This window comes from Leptinotarsa decemlineata, unplaced genomic scaffold (assembly GCF_025532065.1).
Source record: "Leptinotarsa decemlineata unplaced genomic scaffold, Ldec_3_MD MMD2_tig00000090_RagTag_RagTag, whole genome shotgun sequence".
Classification (NCBI taxonomy): Eukaryota; Metazoa; Arthropoda; class Insecta; order Coleoptera; family Chrysomelidae; genus Leptinotarsa; species Leptinotarsa decemlineata.
The window spans coordinates 6,508,696-6,528,089 of NW_027412541.1; the positions used below are offsets into that span (position 1 = coordinate 6,508,696).

General features: G+C 31.9%; 1 protein-coding gene across 1 annotated transcript; it reads left to right on the forward strand.

Moving 5' to 3' along the window:
* The first annotated feature begins 736 nt into the window (after positions 1-736).
* LOC111513673 (uncharacterized) lies at positions 737-19,161 on the forward strand. Its single transcript, XM_074172412.1, has 12 exons — positions 737-973; positions 1,030-1,336; positions 8,087-8,175; positions 8,230-8,418; positions 8,471-8,642; positions 8,692-8,750; positions 8,804-8,895; positions 11,267-11,349; positions 14,836-15,870; positions 17,598-17,938; positions 18,837-18,959; positions 19,014-19,161. Exons 1-12 carry the CDS (start codon positions 863-865, stop codon positions 19,077-19,079), a joined length of 2,667 nt encoding a protein of 888 aa, XP_074028513.1. The 5' UTR covers positions 737-862; the 3' UTR covers positions 19,080-19,161.
* Positions 19,162-19,394: the final 233 nt, after the last annotated feature.

Here is a 19,394-nt window from a genome sequence, read left to right on the forward strand (position 1 = left end):
TCGCGATGTAGAGGACTCAAGAAACCGCATCATCGATGCGTGCAGGATAATCAGAGATACCTACTCCAGGAATATTCGAGCGAATAGGTACGTGGCTCAATGCGCCGACGTCTATACGCATGCGTAATGTCTGAAGGTAGAACATATTGAAAGTATTGAACATTTACTATGATTTCTACATGTTGTGTGTTTTGATATCAATGTATATGTATTGTTATCGATGTATCTCTGTAGGTGTTCGTAAAATAGTTTTTTGCTGCGAACTGGTTTATTTTGGGCAAAAAACCCAAGAGGCATTTTTTGTTTAGAATGAAACAGGCTATCGGAAATAAAGTTTTAAATGGTAAACAACTAATAAGACAAAAAGTTACATTGGAAATGAATTTTAGATGTTGCGTTTTCCACCTCTTACAACCATGGGGTAAATCAAATAAATTACTGGCTAAGTGTTTTTTTGGTAGTACAAAACGTCAGGTTAATGTCAATATTGTAACTTTTTCAGTGCTTGTGAAAAAAATTGTTATACAAATTTCATGTACCCCCTTTAAGGGGCTGTATCTTAACAAGGGATGCTCCAATGAAATTTCTCTATATGAAAGATCCTATCTTTTTTTCGATGAGAAATCACCTCCTTAAATGTTTTACACTTATTCAGTTACACCCTGTATAATGGCCATTAGTTCAAATGCTTCGCGCATGCGTGTGGAATTTTTCAGGGAATTCCTAATCGAGTTGGGGAATTTGATGTGTCAATTTTCAATTGACTGCCCATAACCTATAATCTGTTCATGTTAGAATATGTGTTTTTAAGTTTCCATTGTAGGTACGGTATTCATTGTTTTCAGAATACAAAATCTATTGAATGGATAATCCAGTGTCAAGCTTATTTCAAGATGGGGATTTGAAACTCAGTAATTCCAGATGCAATGAGGAAGAGGAGGATTTGGAAGATCAACACCGGAGAAATGAAGAAGTTTGTGTTTTTGAAAGAATTAATTTCAATCGTTCACGAAATTTGGAATTTTTCAGCTTCAAAACCTATTAATGGCTAAGTTGGACGACTTCAACTATGATGAGAGTACTATAAATTCATCAAATAACGTTTCTGCTGTGTCTTTAGATGATCAGAATAAATATCGAAATGCAGATCAGTATGAACAGTTGAAAGTTTTATACGATGTGAGGCTCAAGGAGTTGAGTGCCTTGAGGAACGAGTATGATACTTTCAAAAAAGAAGAGCTCAGAGAAAAAGAATTATTGAAAAGAAAAATTATCACTTATGAAGCTGAGATTCAACAAACCAAAGTTTTGCTTAAGAATACTAATGAATTGCTGGGTGAGATTTTTTTTGTTTCTGAATTTGTTACGAAAATGATGCAATTCCAAAAGCCTGTTCAGGGTTTTGTTGAAGTGGTCTGGTAACCTGTTGATTGTTAATATCGAGCTTTGATCTAGAAAAGTTAATTGAAATTATTTCTATCATCTTTGGAAATAATATTATGAAGAAAGAAAAATATATTGTTAATGTTTTCTCAAGTAGATCAGAACTGTGGAGATAAATCGGTCTATACCATTTCTTTGGATTGCTGATCTGGTAGCATTTTACATTATTTAGATTATGTTTGGTGAAATTCAGATAATAACAGAGTTATCAACAAACTGGTGCCATATTAATGATCAACAACCTTAATTGATACAAGAAACATAAATAGCCAAAATAATTCATTCAGAGATGTTAAATCCATATTTATAGTTAACCAATGGTATTTTAATATGTTTCAAATGGACCAACAAGCAAATCCACTGTTGACTACACGTTAGATATTGTTTATGAACTACATGCCTAACACAGAGATTTTGGTGTGGTATAGTCTACCCATCAGTTAGCATGTCAAAAAAAATACAGTCTGCAAACCAAAGTTAAGACAGTTTCACAAATTCATTCCATATATTTTAATTTGAGTTTTGAATTTTTAAGGTTGAAAAGGCTCTTCTTACTTGAATTATTTCTTGACTGACAGTCATGTAATAAGCCATTGATGGGAGAAGTGGGGGCATGTTTTGACTTTTTTTAATTATTAATTTCTCAGAAACATTCAAGAAGTACTTTATCATGAATAAAAGGGCCAACCCATAGAGCTTCACACGTTTAGTTTGTAATAGAAAAGGCTTTCATGTGTTTGAAATGTCAATTTCTTGGCATTAGTGGACTAACCTTACCCTGTAGAGATATTCTGTAGACTATGGTTCATTTTTAAAAAGTGGTATACTAGTCACTTGAAATACAACTGTAAATCATCTGGGATTGGTCATGAAGGTAGTGAGTTATGAATCATTTTGCCTACTCACCTAACAAGAAACAGTCACTTAATTGATGCTATTTTTAATAGTCATTTTCATAAGGTTTTTTTAAATTTTATTTCAGAATATTCAATAAAAAAGTACTTAGCTTTTATATCAAATAAAAAATATATCAAAAATATATAAAGTATAATAGTGAACCATATAATGAAATAATATGTGAATAATATGTACGTCATGAACGAAAGAAGAGTCGTTTAACTTCATTATTATTGGTTCTCAATGGTTTCATCAATAATGTGGTCCAACTTCCACCTTATTTGTACTTTAACCACATGGTGAACACTTTTTTCCGAAAAATATTTAGTGACATTTTCGAACCTCTTTCAATTCACATTCTATCAAAATTTATTCACAATGATAAGGAGGAAGTCGCTGTACTGTTGGAAGTTCGTTAAAATCAATTCTCTCGTTTACCAAAACCATTCTTCAAAGACATTGTGAAACAGCATCAAATTGCATTGACAGATAAAAAAATATACAATTACAAAATTATTACCATCAATTCTGGAGTATATGTTATTGAGATAATCATAGGCTGCAGTTTCTATAGAAAGATTTTTCCTAAATCCATGTTGACTATTACACAGCAAATTAATTAACTGTAAGTAATTCACTATTCTAGTTGCTACCACTTTTTTAAAAAGTTTTGAAAGTGAACAAAGTATTGAAATTTGTGATAGTTATTCACATCATTTCAATTTCCTTTTTTGAAACAAAGAGTGACTGAGGCTTTCTTGAATTCTTCTGAGGAAGTACCCTAATGTGTAAGATTTATTCATTAGATAAATAAATGGAATTACAATGATATCAATTATTTCAAATATTTGTTTATTAACTGTTTTTTGAGAAATCCTCTGATCCACTCGAGTTTTTATTTTCATTAGCATCAATGCAGCATGAAATTCAGCTTCAGTAATCAGTCCGTTCTCGAATGAATTTACAATATAAATGTTTGTACTGGTTGTTCAAGGTAATGTTAGATTTCAACTCAATTGTGTGGAAATTGCAGTGTCAGCAGAATTTACGAAAAGATGGGCAAATAGTTCTGCTATTGCAGGAGGGTGTTCAACCACAACTGAGTGATAATGCGTATAATTCCTAACTCGCTATATACTATATTCCATGTGTCTTCAGTTTGTAACTGGCATTGTTAATTTTAGTAGAAAAGTAACTTTTTTGTATTCCCTTAGCCTAGCCTTGTATGAAGCCATATTACTTGGGTCAACTCCTCGATTTGAAATAATTAGAACATATCCCGTACATATTTTCCTTCCTAGGCAAAATCATCAAAAATCCTGTTGTTATTCATCCCTTTCTGACAACAGTTAGTCTTTTAGAACAGAGACATTGAAACATCAAGAGAGGGACTCTAGGTAAAAGAGAATCCTTCATAAATAGGCTGGAAACCATATTATAGTCATTAATGCTACAAGAATTGATTCATCTTTTTACCAAAACAGATTAAACTAAAGTTTCTTCAATAAACTGATTCGAAGGATTCCAAATTCATAAGCATTGTGGATGTAACCTGCTAAATGATTAAAGCGATCTTGTTTACTCACCGGTTTTCAAATTAACGTAGTCCCATTGTCACAGGTAAACAAAATTCAAGTACTCAATTGAGTACTTGGTGTTCAGTTATATAAAGGCTAACATTATTAATTATTTTCAGTTTTATTGTATTAGTTTGAAAATGTCCATATAGGACGAAACTGCAGTAACGATAGTTACAAATAAAAGTGGTAAGAAACATAGAACGTTTCATTTCCCATTTTTCCAAACTTTCTTTTTCATTACTTGTTGATCTTTTTTATCAATAGTTTATTTATAGGACAGAATGTCTGCAATATCAGTTTGTATTAATACACAGTCATAAATTTCTTTGCAGAAATATAATCATAAAATCAATACTGGCGTTGCTAGTGTGATCATCGATGTTGGTGAACATTCTTTTGGGGCCTAACATGTTAAATTCCAACTGAAATGAGTTGAACATATCCTATAATTTGGTATAGTAGTATTGTTCTCCAAATAATCTATATTGAAGTCTCCACACAAAATGATATTTCATTTGATCTCGGCAAGTTGTAGTGTGTGTAATAAACAACCAATAGATTTACATCTCCACTTGGAGGTCTGTAGATGGTGATAACTATAATTTTCAAGTTATTCACTTCACAGTAAATGCCACATATTCAATTTTTCACTCTGATTTTTTTATTTTTAGAATTTCATTATACTAAATAAGTGTAAAACATTTAAGGAGGTGATTCCTCATCGAAAAAAAGATAGGATCTTTAATATAAAGAAATTTCATTGTAGTATTGTTAAGATACAGCCCCTTGAAGGGGGTACATAAAATTTGTATATCAATTTTTTTCACAAGCACTAAAAAAGTTACAATATTGAAATTAACCCGACGTTTTGTACTACCAAAAATACACTTAGCCAGAAATTTATTTGGTTTACCCCATGGTTGTAAGGGGTGGAAAACGCAACCCTTAAAATTTATTTCCAATGTAACTTTTTATATCTTATTATTTGTTTACCATTTAAAAATCTATTTCCGATAGCCTGTTTCATTCTAAACAAAAATCGTCTCTTGGTTTTTTTGCCCAAAATAAACCAGTTCGCAACAAAAAATTATTTTAAGAACAACTACAGAGATACATCGTCATAAATGCGAAAATACGAAACTAATCTATCTAGTAGATCGCTATTAGCGATAGTGACAATTAAATTGGTATGACGCTGTCAGTTTGTGAATTTTCGAAATTGAAATAATACTAATTGTGTGTTGTTGTTCTGTTCTTAATTTGTTACTTTAATAATTCACTTGTTATTAAAATGGCAGACACAAATGAGGAAATGGCTGATATGCATTACGTTTACGTTCTGTCGCAGGGGAATGTGTTAGAAGCTTTTAGAAGATATGCTGAAATGTATCCTCAACGGCAGCATCCTTCACATAGAATATTTGCTTACGAGAATATGGTTCATTCGACAAAAGAACGCAGGATTGTGGTCGCCTTCGAGAAGTACGAACACCACAGCTTGAGGAAGCAGTACTTAATTTGATTGAAGAACAATCTACTACCAGTACTAGAAAGATTGCTTTCCAGCTAAATGTTGATCATATGACAGTATTTCGAATTTTAAAGGAACAACTCTTATACCCTTACCATCTGCAACGAGTACAGGCACTGTTACCGCGAGACTTTCCGAACCGTCATGAATTTTGCAATTGGATGCTGGAAATGATTAGAAGAAATTGTGACTTTCTGAAGAAGATAGAATTCACAGACGAATGTAGTTTTTCTTGGGACAAGATTATTAATTTTCATAATTATCACATATGGGCTGATGAAAACCCTCACGCTATTGTCGAAACTAACCATCAAGAACAGTTTTCTCTTAACGTATGGCTCGGAGTTATTGGGGATGATTTAATTGGGCCTCATTTTCTACCTCCTCGATTAAATGGTGAGGCATACGTTCAATTTTTAAGAGAAGTGCATCCAGTACTGCTGGAGGAAGTTCCTTTGGGCGTCAGAAGGGATATGTTTTTTATGCATGATGGGGCTCCCGCCCATTTTAGTCAAATAGCACGTCAGTATTTAACTGAGACATATGCAAATCAGTGGATAGTTCGAGGAGGACCGCAGAACTGGCCCGCTGGATCCTCGGATCTCAATCCTCTCGATTTCTCTATTTGGGGTCATTTACAGCATTTCGTTTATCGAACTCCTGTTCGCGATGTAGAGGACTTAAGTAACCGCATCATCGATGTGTGCAGGGTAATCAGAGAGACTCCAGGAATATTTGAGCGAATACGTGGCTCAATGCGCCGACGTCTAGACGCATGCGTAATGTCTGAAGGTAGACATATTGAACATTTACTATGATTTCTACATGTTGTGTGTTTTGTTATTAATAAATTACTTTTGTTCATTACCCTTCAATCGTTTAATGCAGGTACTAACTAGAAAATAACAACAAATCCAGTTCGCATTTATGACGATGTATCTCTGTAGCTGTTCGTAAAATAATTTTTTGCTGCGAACTGGTTTATTTTGGGCAAAAAACCCAAGAGACATTTTTTGTTTAGAATGAAACAGGCTCTCGGAAATAAATTTTTAAATGGTAAACAAATAATAAGATATAAAAAGTTACATTGGAAATAAATTTTAGGGGTTGCGTTTTCCATCCCTTACAACCATGGGGTAAACCAAATAAATTACTGGCTAAGTGTCTTTTTGGTAGTACAAAACGTCAGGTTAATGTCAATATTGTAACTTTTTCAGTGCTTGTGAAAAAAATTGTTATTCACATTTTATGTACCCCCTTTAAGGGGCTGTATCTTAACAAGGGATGCTCCAATGAAGTTTCTTTATATGAAAGATCATATTTTTTTTTTCGATGAAGAATCACCTCCTTAAATGTTTTACACTTATTCAGTTACACCCTGTATTTAATGTTTTTTTTTATAAGGATTCAAACACCACCTCAGATATGGTTTTGTTCAATTGTTGCAATTTCAAAGTTAGTAAAATATGAATTTTCAATCGTTTTCAGTTATCCAGTGCTCTGACAAACAAACGATTTAAGTACTTTTATTATGAACAAATAATTCAAAAGTTATTCGGCAACCCCTGAACATTGGCATAACACATTTGGTGCCACAAACTCTCTGACTTTCATTTATTGCTGAACAATCGAATTGGCTTGATGGAGCATTATCTTGTCTGCTTAGATATCTTTTAAAGCCTCTTAACTCGGCGAGGATATGACAAATCATTTTTTGGTGTGTCTGGTATTCATTTTTCTTTTTGATTCTCGTCAACTGAAAAATTTTGACATTCATTCAACACTATTTCATCTTCAATCACCAAGTTCCCATTCATATGTATATGTTCCATAGATATATTTTCTACATCAGTGTCAAAGATGTTGTCGAGACTTGATATGATTTGCCAATGCTTTGCTTATGAAATATAAAACAGACTTTTTCAGATCTTATCCACTTTGGTCGATATTTAAAATTTCGATATAATTATTGCATTGAAGCGCATTTATAGATATTGAATTCATATAGTGACTTTTCTTATACAAAGTTCGATTGTTTCTGTAAATTTTATTATTTTTGTCAAAAAAAGGCTCTGTTATAATTATGATGTTTGTATGTGTTATTCCATTTGTAAATTTTCTCATTTGGCTTATACCAATATTTTTGGGCCATAAAACTAAAGGTCTGCCCTCGTCAATTTTTTTGAGTTTTCCTTGACACTTTTTATCAATTTCATCAAAGTTTACAAACTTAATAATAAATGATTGGATGTCATAATTTTCATACATTTGATTTAGATGATTCGAGGCAGTATTTCTCCTATGATAGTTCTAGTTCGATAGTAATTTTTATACATTCATACATTTTATACATACATACATTCACTGATATGTTGAATTCAATTGTTATTCATTTGAACCGCTTAGTATCTATGACATTTTCTGTAGTTCAATGTTCTATTCAAAACTCTTCACTTGTTTTCATTTCTGCTTGAATCGATAGAAACCACACTTTTGTGGGGGATACAACTATAGCTTTTTTGTAGCTATTAAATAGAATAACTGAGCTGATAAATTAATTTTAGTTGGCAATAGAAATAAAAGTTCTATAACTTGTTTCTGTAATAATAAAATATAATTGCTAGACTTTTTACAGTTGAGAAATCAAGTATCATCAATGAACTTAGAGTTACTTCAGACAGCCACAGAGAACAGTTAAGAAACTATGAAGAGGCCATTGAAAATGTAATATACTAACTATAAATAATGCATCTTGAATAAGTTAGTAAACAATTTCAGTATCGGCTTGAGATTAGCACTTATCAGTCTACTATCAATGATTTACAACTCCAAATTCAAAGAGATATCAACCCATTTCACCTAGAAGGTAAAAGATTCAACTCTACGGAATTGCAGAAATCCTATCAGGACAAAATTGATAGACTGGAATCTCTTTTAGAGGAACAAACTAAAGCAGCAAAAATACATGTAATTTTTTATTTCATTTTCAAGTTGATTACTTTTTAAAGGTTGTTTTCAGGAAAAGGAAAAATTGCTGGCCAACTCTGAAATACAAAATCTGTTGAAGCAAGAGATTGATTATAAAAATACCATTGATGCTTTGACAAAAAATTTCGACAGTGCTCAGAAACAATGTGAAGATCTTATTAACGTTATCGATTTGTTAACAAAGGAAAATAGACAGCTACAAGGTGGTGTTATGGAGCTTTAAAAATTTGTGTATATAATTCAGTTTTTCAGATAGAGTTGATGCAGTGTATAAGAAAAATTCACTTGATCAAAGCATTAATATATGTCATGTAAGTATTGCCTGGAAAGTGATGTCAATATTATTTCAATATCTTCTATTTAGGAAAATAATTCCCTAGGAGACAACGTTGAAAAACTTAAAAAAATGCTGTTGGATAAGTCTATACATATTGATTCTCTAAATTCAAAACTCAGGTAAGTTATGTGTTTTTAATGTCTTCCAAGAAGTCTGTTTTAAAAGGATTATTCAGTTGATAGAAATTTGTAAAATTAACTAAACTGTTGTTCCTTGAAAAATTATTCCGATAAAAATGCTACATTTGTCCGAGTTGCCATTTTTTGACAGCAAATCTGTTATTTCTCCTCGAAAATATTATCCTTTACTGATATTTCACCTCTCCTTCTGACACCTTCCTTTTCTGGCCAGCCATAAAGTTTAGCATGACACAGTTAGTTTTCGTATAGGATTTATGGGGGGAATGTGGTTTAATTACCCCCCCCCGGCATCAATATTCAATACTGTAAAGAAAGGTAGAACTGGAATCTGACAAAACAAGCCATGTTTTCAAACACCAAAACTGCCACCCTTTTTTCGACGCACGTTTCACTGACCAAATCGGTGTCGTTAGATCAAGTACACTAAATCCTAACCCTCAAAGATACGACCAGTTCACTTTCATTTCACTGGTTGGATTGAAGAGTAATATCTACCGTGATTTATCATGTGCAGATGTTGAATTCTGCCATTTGTTAGGTTAGGTTAGTGTCTCTTGTACTGAGTAACCTATCAATGAAAGCATTTATTATTATTATTATTAGATACACATCTATAATTTTGAGTAGAAAGTTGCGGGAAATTTTTGATAATGAACATATAAATATAAACAATGGACTGTTTGAAATGGGACTTTTGTCTCAGTTCACAGTTCTTATACCACACTTTGCTGTTTACAGATTTTCAAAAGCATTCAAAATCTACTGTTACGTACCGATCTCAACAATTTCAAACAGTTTTCATTTATTCTATTGCCGTTCTCCAAAGAGTTTAGAGCGACACTAGATTTTTCTGGTCTTTGAAATCTGATACGAGTATGTACTACGTGTTCTTTGAAACCAGTTGGTGGGGTTTTCTAGTATTAGTATTCCCGCCCAATCTTCATCGGAAAATTAATTTTTTCTGTTCCATATTTGATATCAACATCTTGACTCCATTTCAAATGATTAAATATTCGTTTCACAGCGATACAATTTATTTTATTTCCAGAACATTATTACCCGGTTCATAGAGCTTCATGTTTATCATTCTTAGTATGTTATTGTATTCGTTTCATGTTTAGTTGAAAATACAATTCAATTTCTTCCGTCATTTAAAGAACTTTCCAGGATTTTCTGAAACTGAATGTCTTACTTCTTTGTGTAGAAGTTATGAGATGTGGACGTTTACACCCATCCTTTAACATGATTGTCTAAAACGACAATTCATAGTTTGGTGACTGTTTTTATGGCAAGAAAATCATAACTTTAGTTTTGTCACTAGTTTACATCTTGAGTAGATGTATTCTGATGTGAAAATATCACATTTTAGATGGGTAAATTACTAGTGTTCTTTGCCTTTTTTCGATTTACTTGGTGGTATTTTTGTTTGAAAAAACTTCTTGAAGGAATCAATAACAAGCAGCATTTGATATGGATTTACAATGCCATTCATATTTAAAACCTCTTCACCCCAGGGAAGTTGAAGTGTGCTTGAGGATTTTGAAGGTGAGCATCACTTTTTAAAGACTGTATCATGGAAGGTAGCCCATTTACTTGATTTGACATATACACGAGACCTTGCATTTCTACTTCTCCATCCTTATCCAAAGAAAAGAAAGAAGCAATCTATTTCAAAAAATTAACTCTATACAAGGATGTGTAGATCATGCAAAGGAGTAACTTTCAAACACAAACTGGAAGAAAAGCTCTCTCGAAACAGCTACTTTCATTTAAACATTGAATCTGATATCATTCACAGAATTGTTACACAATATAGTAAATGAAAGAAGTAAAATTTCACTTGTATGGAACACTGTCATCCTCATTGGTGGACATCCGATGTTTCGACGTAAGAAACTTGCCTTATCATATTGCAAGACTTTAAGATATTAAATAATTGAAAATCTGAAAGAAAATTAAATTTGATTTACTGATTTATATAACTCAAACCTTCGAACCGATCAAAATTGACCATATTCGTAACTCATTACTTCGATATCAATCACAGTTGAGCAAATTAATAACTTTACAGTTGTCTCTCATTTATTTTCAATCGTAAGTGTAAATCTTGAGGATTTCTTACTTCAGAATATGTTCTCAAATATCAAACCTAATCATTCAATTGACAGTTCGTTTCAAAATATTTTGTTTCTAATGAAAAATAATAACAGAAACATCACATGAGCACTTGTATTGGAATCATTTTGCTAACTGCTAACTATTTTTGAGGTCGCGCTTGAAATTTTATCAGTGAACGAAGTCCATGTCTTGATGAGTGAACTCACAAGCATTATATTTTTCTTATTTTCAGGTGTTATGAAAATGATATCAAGGAATTATTGGAGTATAGACAAATAAAAAATGATGTTTACAAAAAAGACTTCCAACAGTGTGGTAAGATTTTCCGTATGCATTTCTGAATACTTAATTTTGACAATTCCAAGATGTAGGGCATTCACCTGGGTTATTTATTACTGATTGAAATCTACAAGATTATCATATCATTGTCATATTAGGAGACTTGAAGCATGTCTATCACTGACGATTGTGATTTGAGAAAGCATTTCTTTACATTATCACATTGTTGTCTCTTTAAAAAACTTGAAGTATTTTCATCGGTGACAGGTGCAGAGTTAGCACTTTGTTTCCATGTTCTAAATCAGCAGTGAGAGTATTATGTTTTCAATGATGCTTTGCAAAATTTCAATACGTAGAGTGGCATTCATGTTAAGGATCCTGGGATCGAAAGTAAATATTTCTTGAATATAATTCTATACATTGGCAATCGTGAGGAAGGGATTGAGCGCAGTCAAAATATCAACAAAATAAAAAACCACCGCAAAGAATATTAGTTGAAAAAGATGAAATCGACAGAACTTTTGATGTTCGATGGGCTGAATATTTTGAGTTGAAAAAGTTGAGTTAATAAAAGAATTATGATCCTTAATGTTCAAGTAAGTATAATTTCATTATGAAATATAATGAGATAACAGCATTGTTGGTACATGTGTCAATGGATATATTACAATAATAATGCTAATAAGTGCCGATTTTATTGAAACTATTCGTTCCCCACCCTCAGGCTCATACAAGCTAATAAGCCTGATGTAGTCCTTCTTGACCACCAAACCAAAACGATATTTGTCGTGGAGTTTTCAGCTCCTGGCGAGACGAATATCGTCAGAAAAGAGGAGGAAAAACGGATAAAATATCGAGATTTTCTCTTCGAACTCCGTAGACTCTATCCAGATCACTCTGTCAAGATGGTCGTTCTGATTGTTGGAGTCCTTGGTGGAATGATGTCTTCTCTACTCTCGAATCTAAAAATCATACCGGCTTGCCGCACTAAGGCAGAAATCTTAGCCGCACATATGCAGAAGGCTGTCATTCTTGGCTCACTGCGTTTGCTCAGGGCACATGATTCTCGGACTCAGTGATCACTTACCCCACGGTGTGGGGAGTGGTCATTGGTTGATTATGCTGGCGCGCCCTCCCGAATGTATCGGGGCTTTGGGGGATAGGGCCTGACCAACGCACACTACGATAATAATAATAATAATTAATAATAAACTTTATTGTCAGCAGACAAAGCGACTGTGAGTAACTAAAAATGTAAAGGTTCATATATTTAGTATAAAATTAGAAATCTATTAATAAATAAGTAATCAGAAAATACACAGTTTGTAAGACTACTGCAGGCAGATGCTCAATGAAACTTATCAATCAGTTTGGCATTAATTTGGGCTACGATATAGTTCAGCTTAGAAATTCAAGGAAAATGTTAATGGAAATTATCATCATATAATTCGTCCAAACTATTTAATAGGGTCCATCAGAGAATAGAACTTTGATTATGTTTCTGAATTCCTCAGGGGTTTCTGTACATTCAACGTCGTTTGGCAGATGAATATATATTATTAGGCCTTTGTAAATTGCTGAACTTGTTAAGGTGGGTATAGGTAGAGAGTCTGGCGAGTGAAATAGGAAATTTGTTTCTTTGTTCGTTTAACAAACAAACGAAACAAGCCGTTTCTGATATGAAAATAGCATAAACTGAGAAACTTTCATTTGTACTGAATATAAGTCCACAAAAGTCTCATTTCATTTGGTTTTTTTGAAGTACAAACACAGAATTCAAGTGGGTCCTAGAACATACTCCCCAGAATTTTTTCGTCATATTTAAAGATAAAAGATTAGCATTGCACTAGTCCTTGATACTCTTAATGTCTGAAAATATGATTTTGTGGAGATGATTTTTACTGTGCCATAGTATGGTGTGCTCATCTGGGAATAGCATGGATTTACCCTTTATCGTTAGTGATGTCAGATCATTTATAAGCAAAAGAAAGATGATGGCACCAAGAATAGATCCCTGTGGGACTCCAGTGTTTGTAATAGCTGTAAGATATGATTCAACCACTTCTATATTCACAAAAGACTACTGCAGCTAAATCACGATTGTTGATATTGTTATATACTTTGAACAAACGGGCCACTATGACATCATCAGAAATTAAAAACTCCCTCAATAAGATATACTGGACGAAAATTTGAGAATTTTTCATGATCTCCTCCTCTCTATAATGGAATAATCACAGATATTTTGACGAAAGTAGAAAAATAGCCAAAGTTATCTCAGGAAGATCATAAAAATATTTTTATTGTTATATCATCAACTACCAGAGCTTTTTTGTTTTTAATGTGTCTTTTTGTCTCTTTCAATTTTAGAACATCTGTTGGATACAAAGGGAATTTATCGTTGACAAATATGTTTTTAAAGTATATGAGAGGATCATAAGGAGTTGGAGTATTATTGTTAGGTTTTCAGTTGTGCAGAAACATTGGTTTAGTAGACCATCTGCTAGAATATTCAACTGAAAATGTTTTTCTTTACCTCTGAATTTATTTGCGTTTGGCCTGGTTTCTTCTCATAAAAGTTACTTTTAGCATATTTGAGAATTTTCGTGTATTCATTAGGTATTGTTCAATATATTCAAGCAACTAATCATCCTTGTGAAATTTACTTTTATAAGTAGTATTGGAATCATTAAAATTATGAGTTGTGAGATATGAAGATTCATATTCTTTAAACGACATTTTTTTTGTGGTGGACTCAATATTTTATACTGTTTTTTTGGGGTTTATAACCTTCCACAATCTAAAAATTAAAGCCAAATTAATAGAGAATCTGCTGAAGTGTAGTAAAGGGCAAACTGAAAAGTTCACCCCGAAAAGTTACGGCGTAATATCAACTACTAGAAAGTCAGATTAGTCAGTAACTTGAATTCATAAATTTTGCCTACAAATTAAAAAAAAAATTAAATATTGATACTTAGCTTTATTCGGTGGTCAACGTTTCGGAAAACAATCCTTTCAAAACCTGTATTCAATATGAAAATCTCGTCTCAAACTGTAATGGTTCTAATTTCTTTTGACTTGTGTCAATAATGAATTCAGTGCAATCCAAGTTGGTATTACCAGGAGGTGAACTATTAAGTGTTGATTATAGTTGCCCTATTTTTGAGACGTTTACAGCATATAATACGACTACAAATATTAAATATTATTCTATTTATGGGGGAAAGGTCAAAAATATACACAATAAATAACTGTGTATATTTTCTCAAAGAATGTAAATTTTCACGGCCGGAGATACATTTTTTATTTTGAAGAAATGGCTATACACAATACTATCATGGCCTTATTTTACTCAAATGTCTTATGTTCACCATTATATAAAATTGTTAATACATTCCTACAGGATTAAAACTTGTTTTAATTAAATGAAGGTGAAATTCTAGGTCGTATTTATTTGATTATCAACATGAGCTTTTCATATTTTCATTCTATAAGGTTTTAAAATTGAATTTTACCTTTCAGATAATAAAGACCACACAAAAAGTTTGCTTGTAATGCAAACTGATCTCCAGAACTATAGAAGAACAATAGAAGACAAAAATCAACAAATTTTGACATTGAATTCTACAAATCGGAACTTGTTGGAGAAAATGGAAGAAATGTTATCTCAAACTCGTAATGACATTGAGAAATTTTCTCACAAATATAATTTACCGCAACTGGAAAAAATGACTGAAGATTTAAAAGAAGCAGAGAAAAAAATTAAAGAACTCGAAGAAAAGTTGAATCGGTCTGAAGAAAGGCGACTGTCACTTGTTCAGAAAATCCAGAAGTCCGAAAAAAATGCTGAAAAAGATATAAGAACAGAACTTGATCTTCTGAAATTGAAAAGTGATAAAGAAAGAAATGATTTCGACAATCACTTGAAAAAGCTTCAAAAAGATTTGGATGATTCCGCATCCGAAATAGACAGTTTGAAGCAGTACATCGATAAATTGTTAAATGAGAACTCGAGACTGATTAGTCAACACAAAGAACATGACGAAAACATGAAAGCTGAAAACCATGATTTACAAAATAAATTAAAAATGTTGGAAGAAACTGTTGAAGAACTAACTAATTTCAAAACACTCAGTGATGGAGAAAAATGCACTTACCAGTCTCAGGTTACTAACTATAAAAATCGATTAGAGGACACTGAAAAAATTCTGGAAAGTGTAAAGATAGAACTTCAAGAAATAACAGCAACAGTGAAGGATAAAGAAAAGCTCATTGAAGACTTACGTCATTCTTTGAAAAACTCTGAGACCGAAATATTTGAACTAAAGGGCCAACTTTCATCCAAAGATGCTGCTCTGAAGCTAGCTGCAGATACCAAAAATGAATTGTTACAACTTCTTGAACACACAAACTTGGAACTTGAAACTGCAAAAAAGAATATTTTCAATTTGCAAAACCAAGAAGCTGATGTAACTGAAAAAAATGTGAGAAGAAATCTCGAGAGGGAACTCCAAGAAATAGACCAACAAAGAAGTTTGAATGTTGAAGATAATCAGGGTAGGTTTTTTTCCACATTCAGATCTCATACCATTCACATACAGTTTTGTATTTTGAAAGGATTCGCAGGGGACGCGTTACTATAAAACTATTTTAATATATATTGTGAATATAAATCTCATAAAAGTAAACGCAACTGAAAAATCGGTATGCAGTAAAAATTTCAATAAAACACAATTCTCATTTCACTATGGAATTAGAAAAAAATTTTGGTTGCGTAGTGGGTTATGAAGAAAAATTTTACTAAATACCATGTTAACAAAAAAGTATAAAATAATACTCAATTTTAATAAGCGTCCTTCTCCAGTTACTTTTGAATCGCAAAATTAGTATGTATTTCCAAACAACTACTGTTCATCCTACAGTGTGTGTTGTCAATGTTGACAACACACACAAATTTAAATGTTATGAACACAGTCATAAGTTATTAATATAAAAGAAGTAAAATATATAATTATATAGAAATATAAAAAATTCATAGAACCTACCGACTTAATTAAAAAAGACACAACAAGAACATAGTAGAAAAAAGTTAAAAGTGTCATAGTACGAATGACAACTGTCAGTTGAAAAACAACAGCATAAATATAACACTTGAATTGTCAACAAGAAAACATCTTCATATAATATAGTATTATGTCATAAATTCACTAATACTGTAACAGTTCTTCTCAATAAGAAATGCTTTGAGTCTAGATTTAAAAATATTAATATTTGGAGATGTTTGGATAGAGATATCAAGGTGATTAAAAACTTTGCATCCCAAATATAAATGACTTTTTTGGTATATGTTAGTTCTGTGCACAGCAGGCACAAGAAGATTTCTGGATCTAGTGTCATATTGATGACACTAGATCCAGAAATTTTGAAGGTGAATAAATATCTTATCATATCATGAGGATGCATAAAAAATTGCCTGATATCTTTTGTGATTTGTCGTACATACATAAATGCAAACATACAACATATAAATGCGCTCATGTACACACGCGCGCGCGCATACACACATATACCATACCATACAAACAACTATTGTAAGTTGAGTAAAATCTAGCATAAATAACAACCTATGCCGACTATTTATGCGGGAAATGTGACTTAACCATTTTTGCGCTAGCAGCAAAGAAATGAAATGAAGAAAATATTACACAGAAAACTGAATGCAACAGGATTTTCTTGCTTTATTTTCTTGAGTTATAGTTAAAATTTTATTAGTAATTTTTAATATTGATTTTCGGCTATATCTTTGAAGAATTAATTCTAGAAATATTACTCAAAACTATTGAAAAACAAATTGATTTTGCTTATTTTTGTAACCCCTCACATTGCAAGGATTTACAATTGATTCGTTTATTGATTTTCATTTTTCAAAGGTTTCAGCTCAAAATTTTAATAAACAATCGACGATTTGAAAAAGATGTTTTGCTTTGTTGGCAAATTAAAAAACCGCCTGGCGATTTAGGAAAAATTATTTCTTTTACTTGGATATTTTCGGTTGACTATAGGATTTTTTAGGTTTAAAATGAAAAAATATAAAAATTAATGGTTTTATTTTAAAAAATAAATCATGAAATACTAATTTCAACTCCTAAAATTTAAGTTTTCGCCTCCCATACTAGAATGGACTTTAATTTATTTTTACCTCAATTTTCTTCACTCAATAACTATTTTATTTATGCGGTTATTGATTCGTCAAAAGTAAATAATGATTCTTCAACTTTTTTCAGCTGTAGATATTTTGACAATAGAGATCAGACTTAGAGAAGAAATTCAGGAAGAATATTTTAAGAAGCTTAAAGAGATTGAAAAAAAGTACAAGAAGATGTGCACTTCAAGTAATGAATTATACAAAGAACAAGCCGAGATTGTTAAAAATCAAGAAAATAAATTCCGAGAATATATAGCTACTATAGTTAATGAATGTACAGTGAAAATCAATGCACTTGAAGGAGACAGAGAAGATCTGATCAAGCAACTTGATAATATGAGAAACGAATTCAAAAATTACAAAACTCGAGCAAATCAAAGGGAAAAAATCATTGAAAACATGTTCAGAGAAGAAAATAAGGTACTTGATATTAAGATATGCAATTGATCACCAACCTTTTCAGTCGAATGGAACTTTACACTGATCTGTACCGGCAGTATTTCTGTATCATACAAATTTGCTTTGAAATTTTATTATAATCCAACCAAATGAAAAAGTGAAAATTATGATTAACTCATCAGAAGACACCTATTATTATGTATAACTTTTTTTCTGGAAATGAATGGTATATTCAAGAACTTTCAAATCTTAAGTGGTGAAAACTAAAAAACGGCTAGTTTTCATCATTAGCAATATACAGTATATACATTTTTGTTTGGAAGATACAAGTTTTTCATGAAAGAATGAATAAATGAATTTCAATAACCTCAAGATACAATTTCCATTGCATTATAGAATGTCTGAAATGATAATAATAATGAAGGGTCTTTATTCACTTGGCGGAGTTTAGTATAGCTTTTCTTCCACTCAACTAAGAACAATCAGTAGACAAAAGTGCTTGACAACATATCATTCAACAAAAATAAAAAAGAAAGAGAACAATATATACAAAGCATGATTAACTGATTAGATGAAATGTTTAGTGTCCGACCGAAAGTTCGGTTTCGGTCGAGTTTCGGCAAAAAAACTGGTTTCGGTTTAGATTCGGTTTCGGCAGCAAACCTGTCGAAACTACGACCGAAACCGAAACTGTATTCGGTTTCGGTCGTAGGGCCAATTCCACCTGTCAAGCGGAGAAGTTGAAAACAAAACACTGAAATACCATTTGGTTTCACAAACATTGTTATAGTTATCAGTTATAATGACGAGTATGTCAGTATTCTCAAAACCAAAAGCACGATTTGAAAAAAATTCAGGTGAAATTGTTGATGATTATTCTTGATATGATTGTTATGATTATTTTTTTGTTTTGTTTTAGAAAAATTCTGAAAATTGGAAGTCATGGGCTCAAGAGTTTGTTAACAATTGTTTGAAAATAGAAACAGCAAACAAAAGAAGTTGTGATGGTATCTTATTCAAAATGAAGGCTATTGATTCTGAGGTAACAAATATAAAGAAACTGTTTTCCCATATTTAATTTCATTCATTTTTTTAGGTGGCAGCTATTGAGAAATCCTACAATGACAAAATAAAGAAATATGTTAGGAATTGTAAAATTTGACTAGAATTGTATGTGTTGAATAATTTTTTGTAACTGTCTTTTTCGCTCACAAGTTACTTTTAGGAGTATATTTTTATAATTTTGCCTTGTTATTTATGACCACCTCTACCCTAGTCACTTACAAGTTCTCTCTAGTACTTTACCACCATAATACCGTATGTATCAGCCAAATGGAATGAAGTCAATATATAAATGGGGGCATGTTCAACTGCATGGATTTGATTGGTATTTTTGCTTGTGCATTTTTTCAATAGAAACATTTTGGGGCAATGTGTATCATGTCATAGTGGCCAATACCAAATATTTTATTCAAAA

Bases quoted from the DNA above. Each gene is read 5' to 3' on its own strand.
- LOC111513673 (XM_074172412.1), top strand. From the start codon at position 863: ATGGATAATCCAGTGTCAAGCTTATTTCAAGATGGGGATTTGAAACTC. The intron at 8,419-8,470 runs GTAATTTTTTAT...GGTTGTTTTCAG, and splicing joins CTAAAGCAGCAAAAATACAT to GAAAAGGAAAAATTGCTGGC. The intron at 15,871-17,597 runs GTAGGTTTTTTT...AACTTTTTTCAG, and splicing joins GAATGTTGAAGATAATCAGG to CTGTAGATATTTTGACAATA.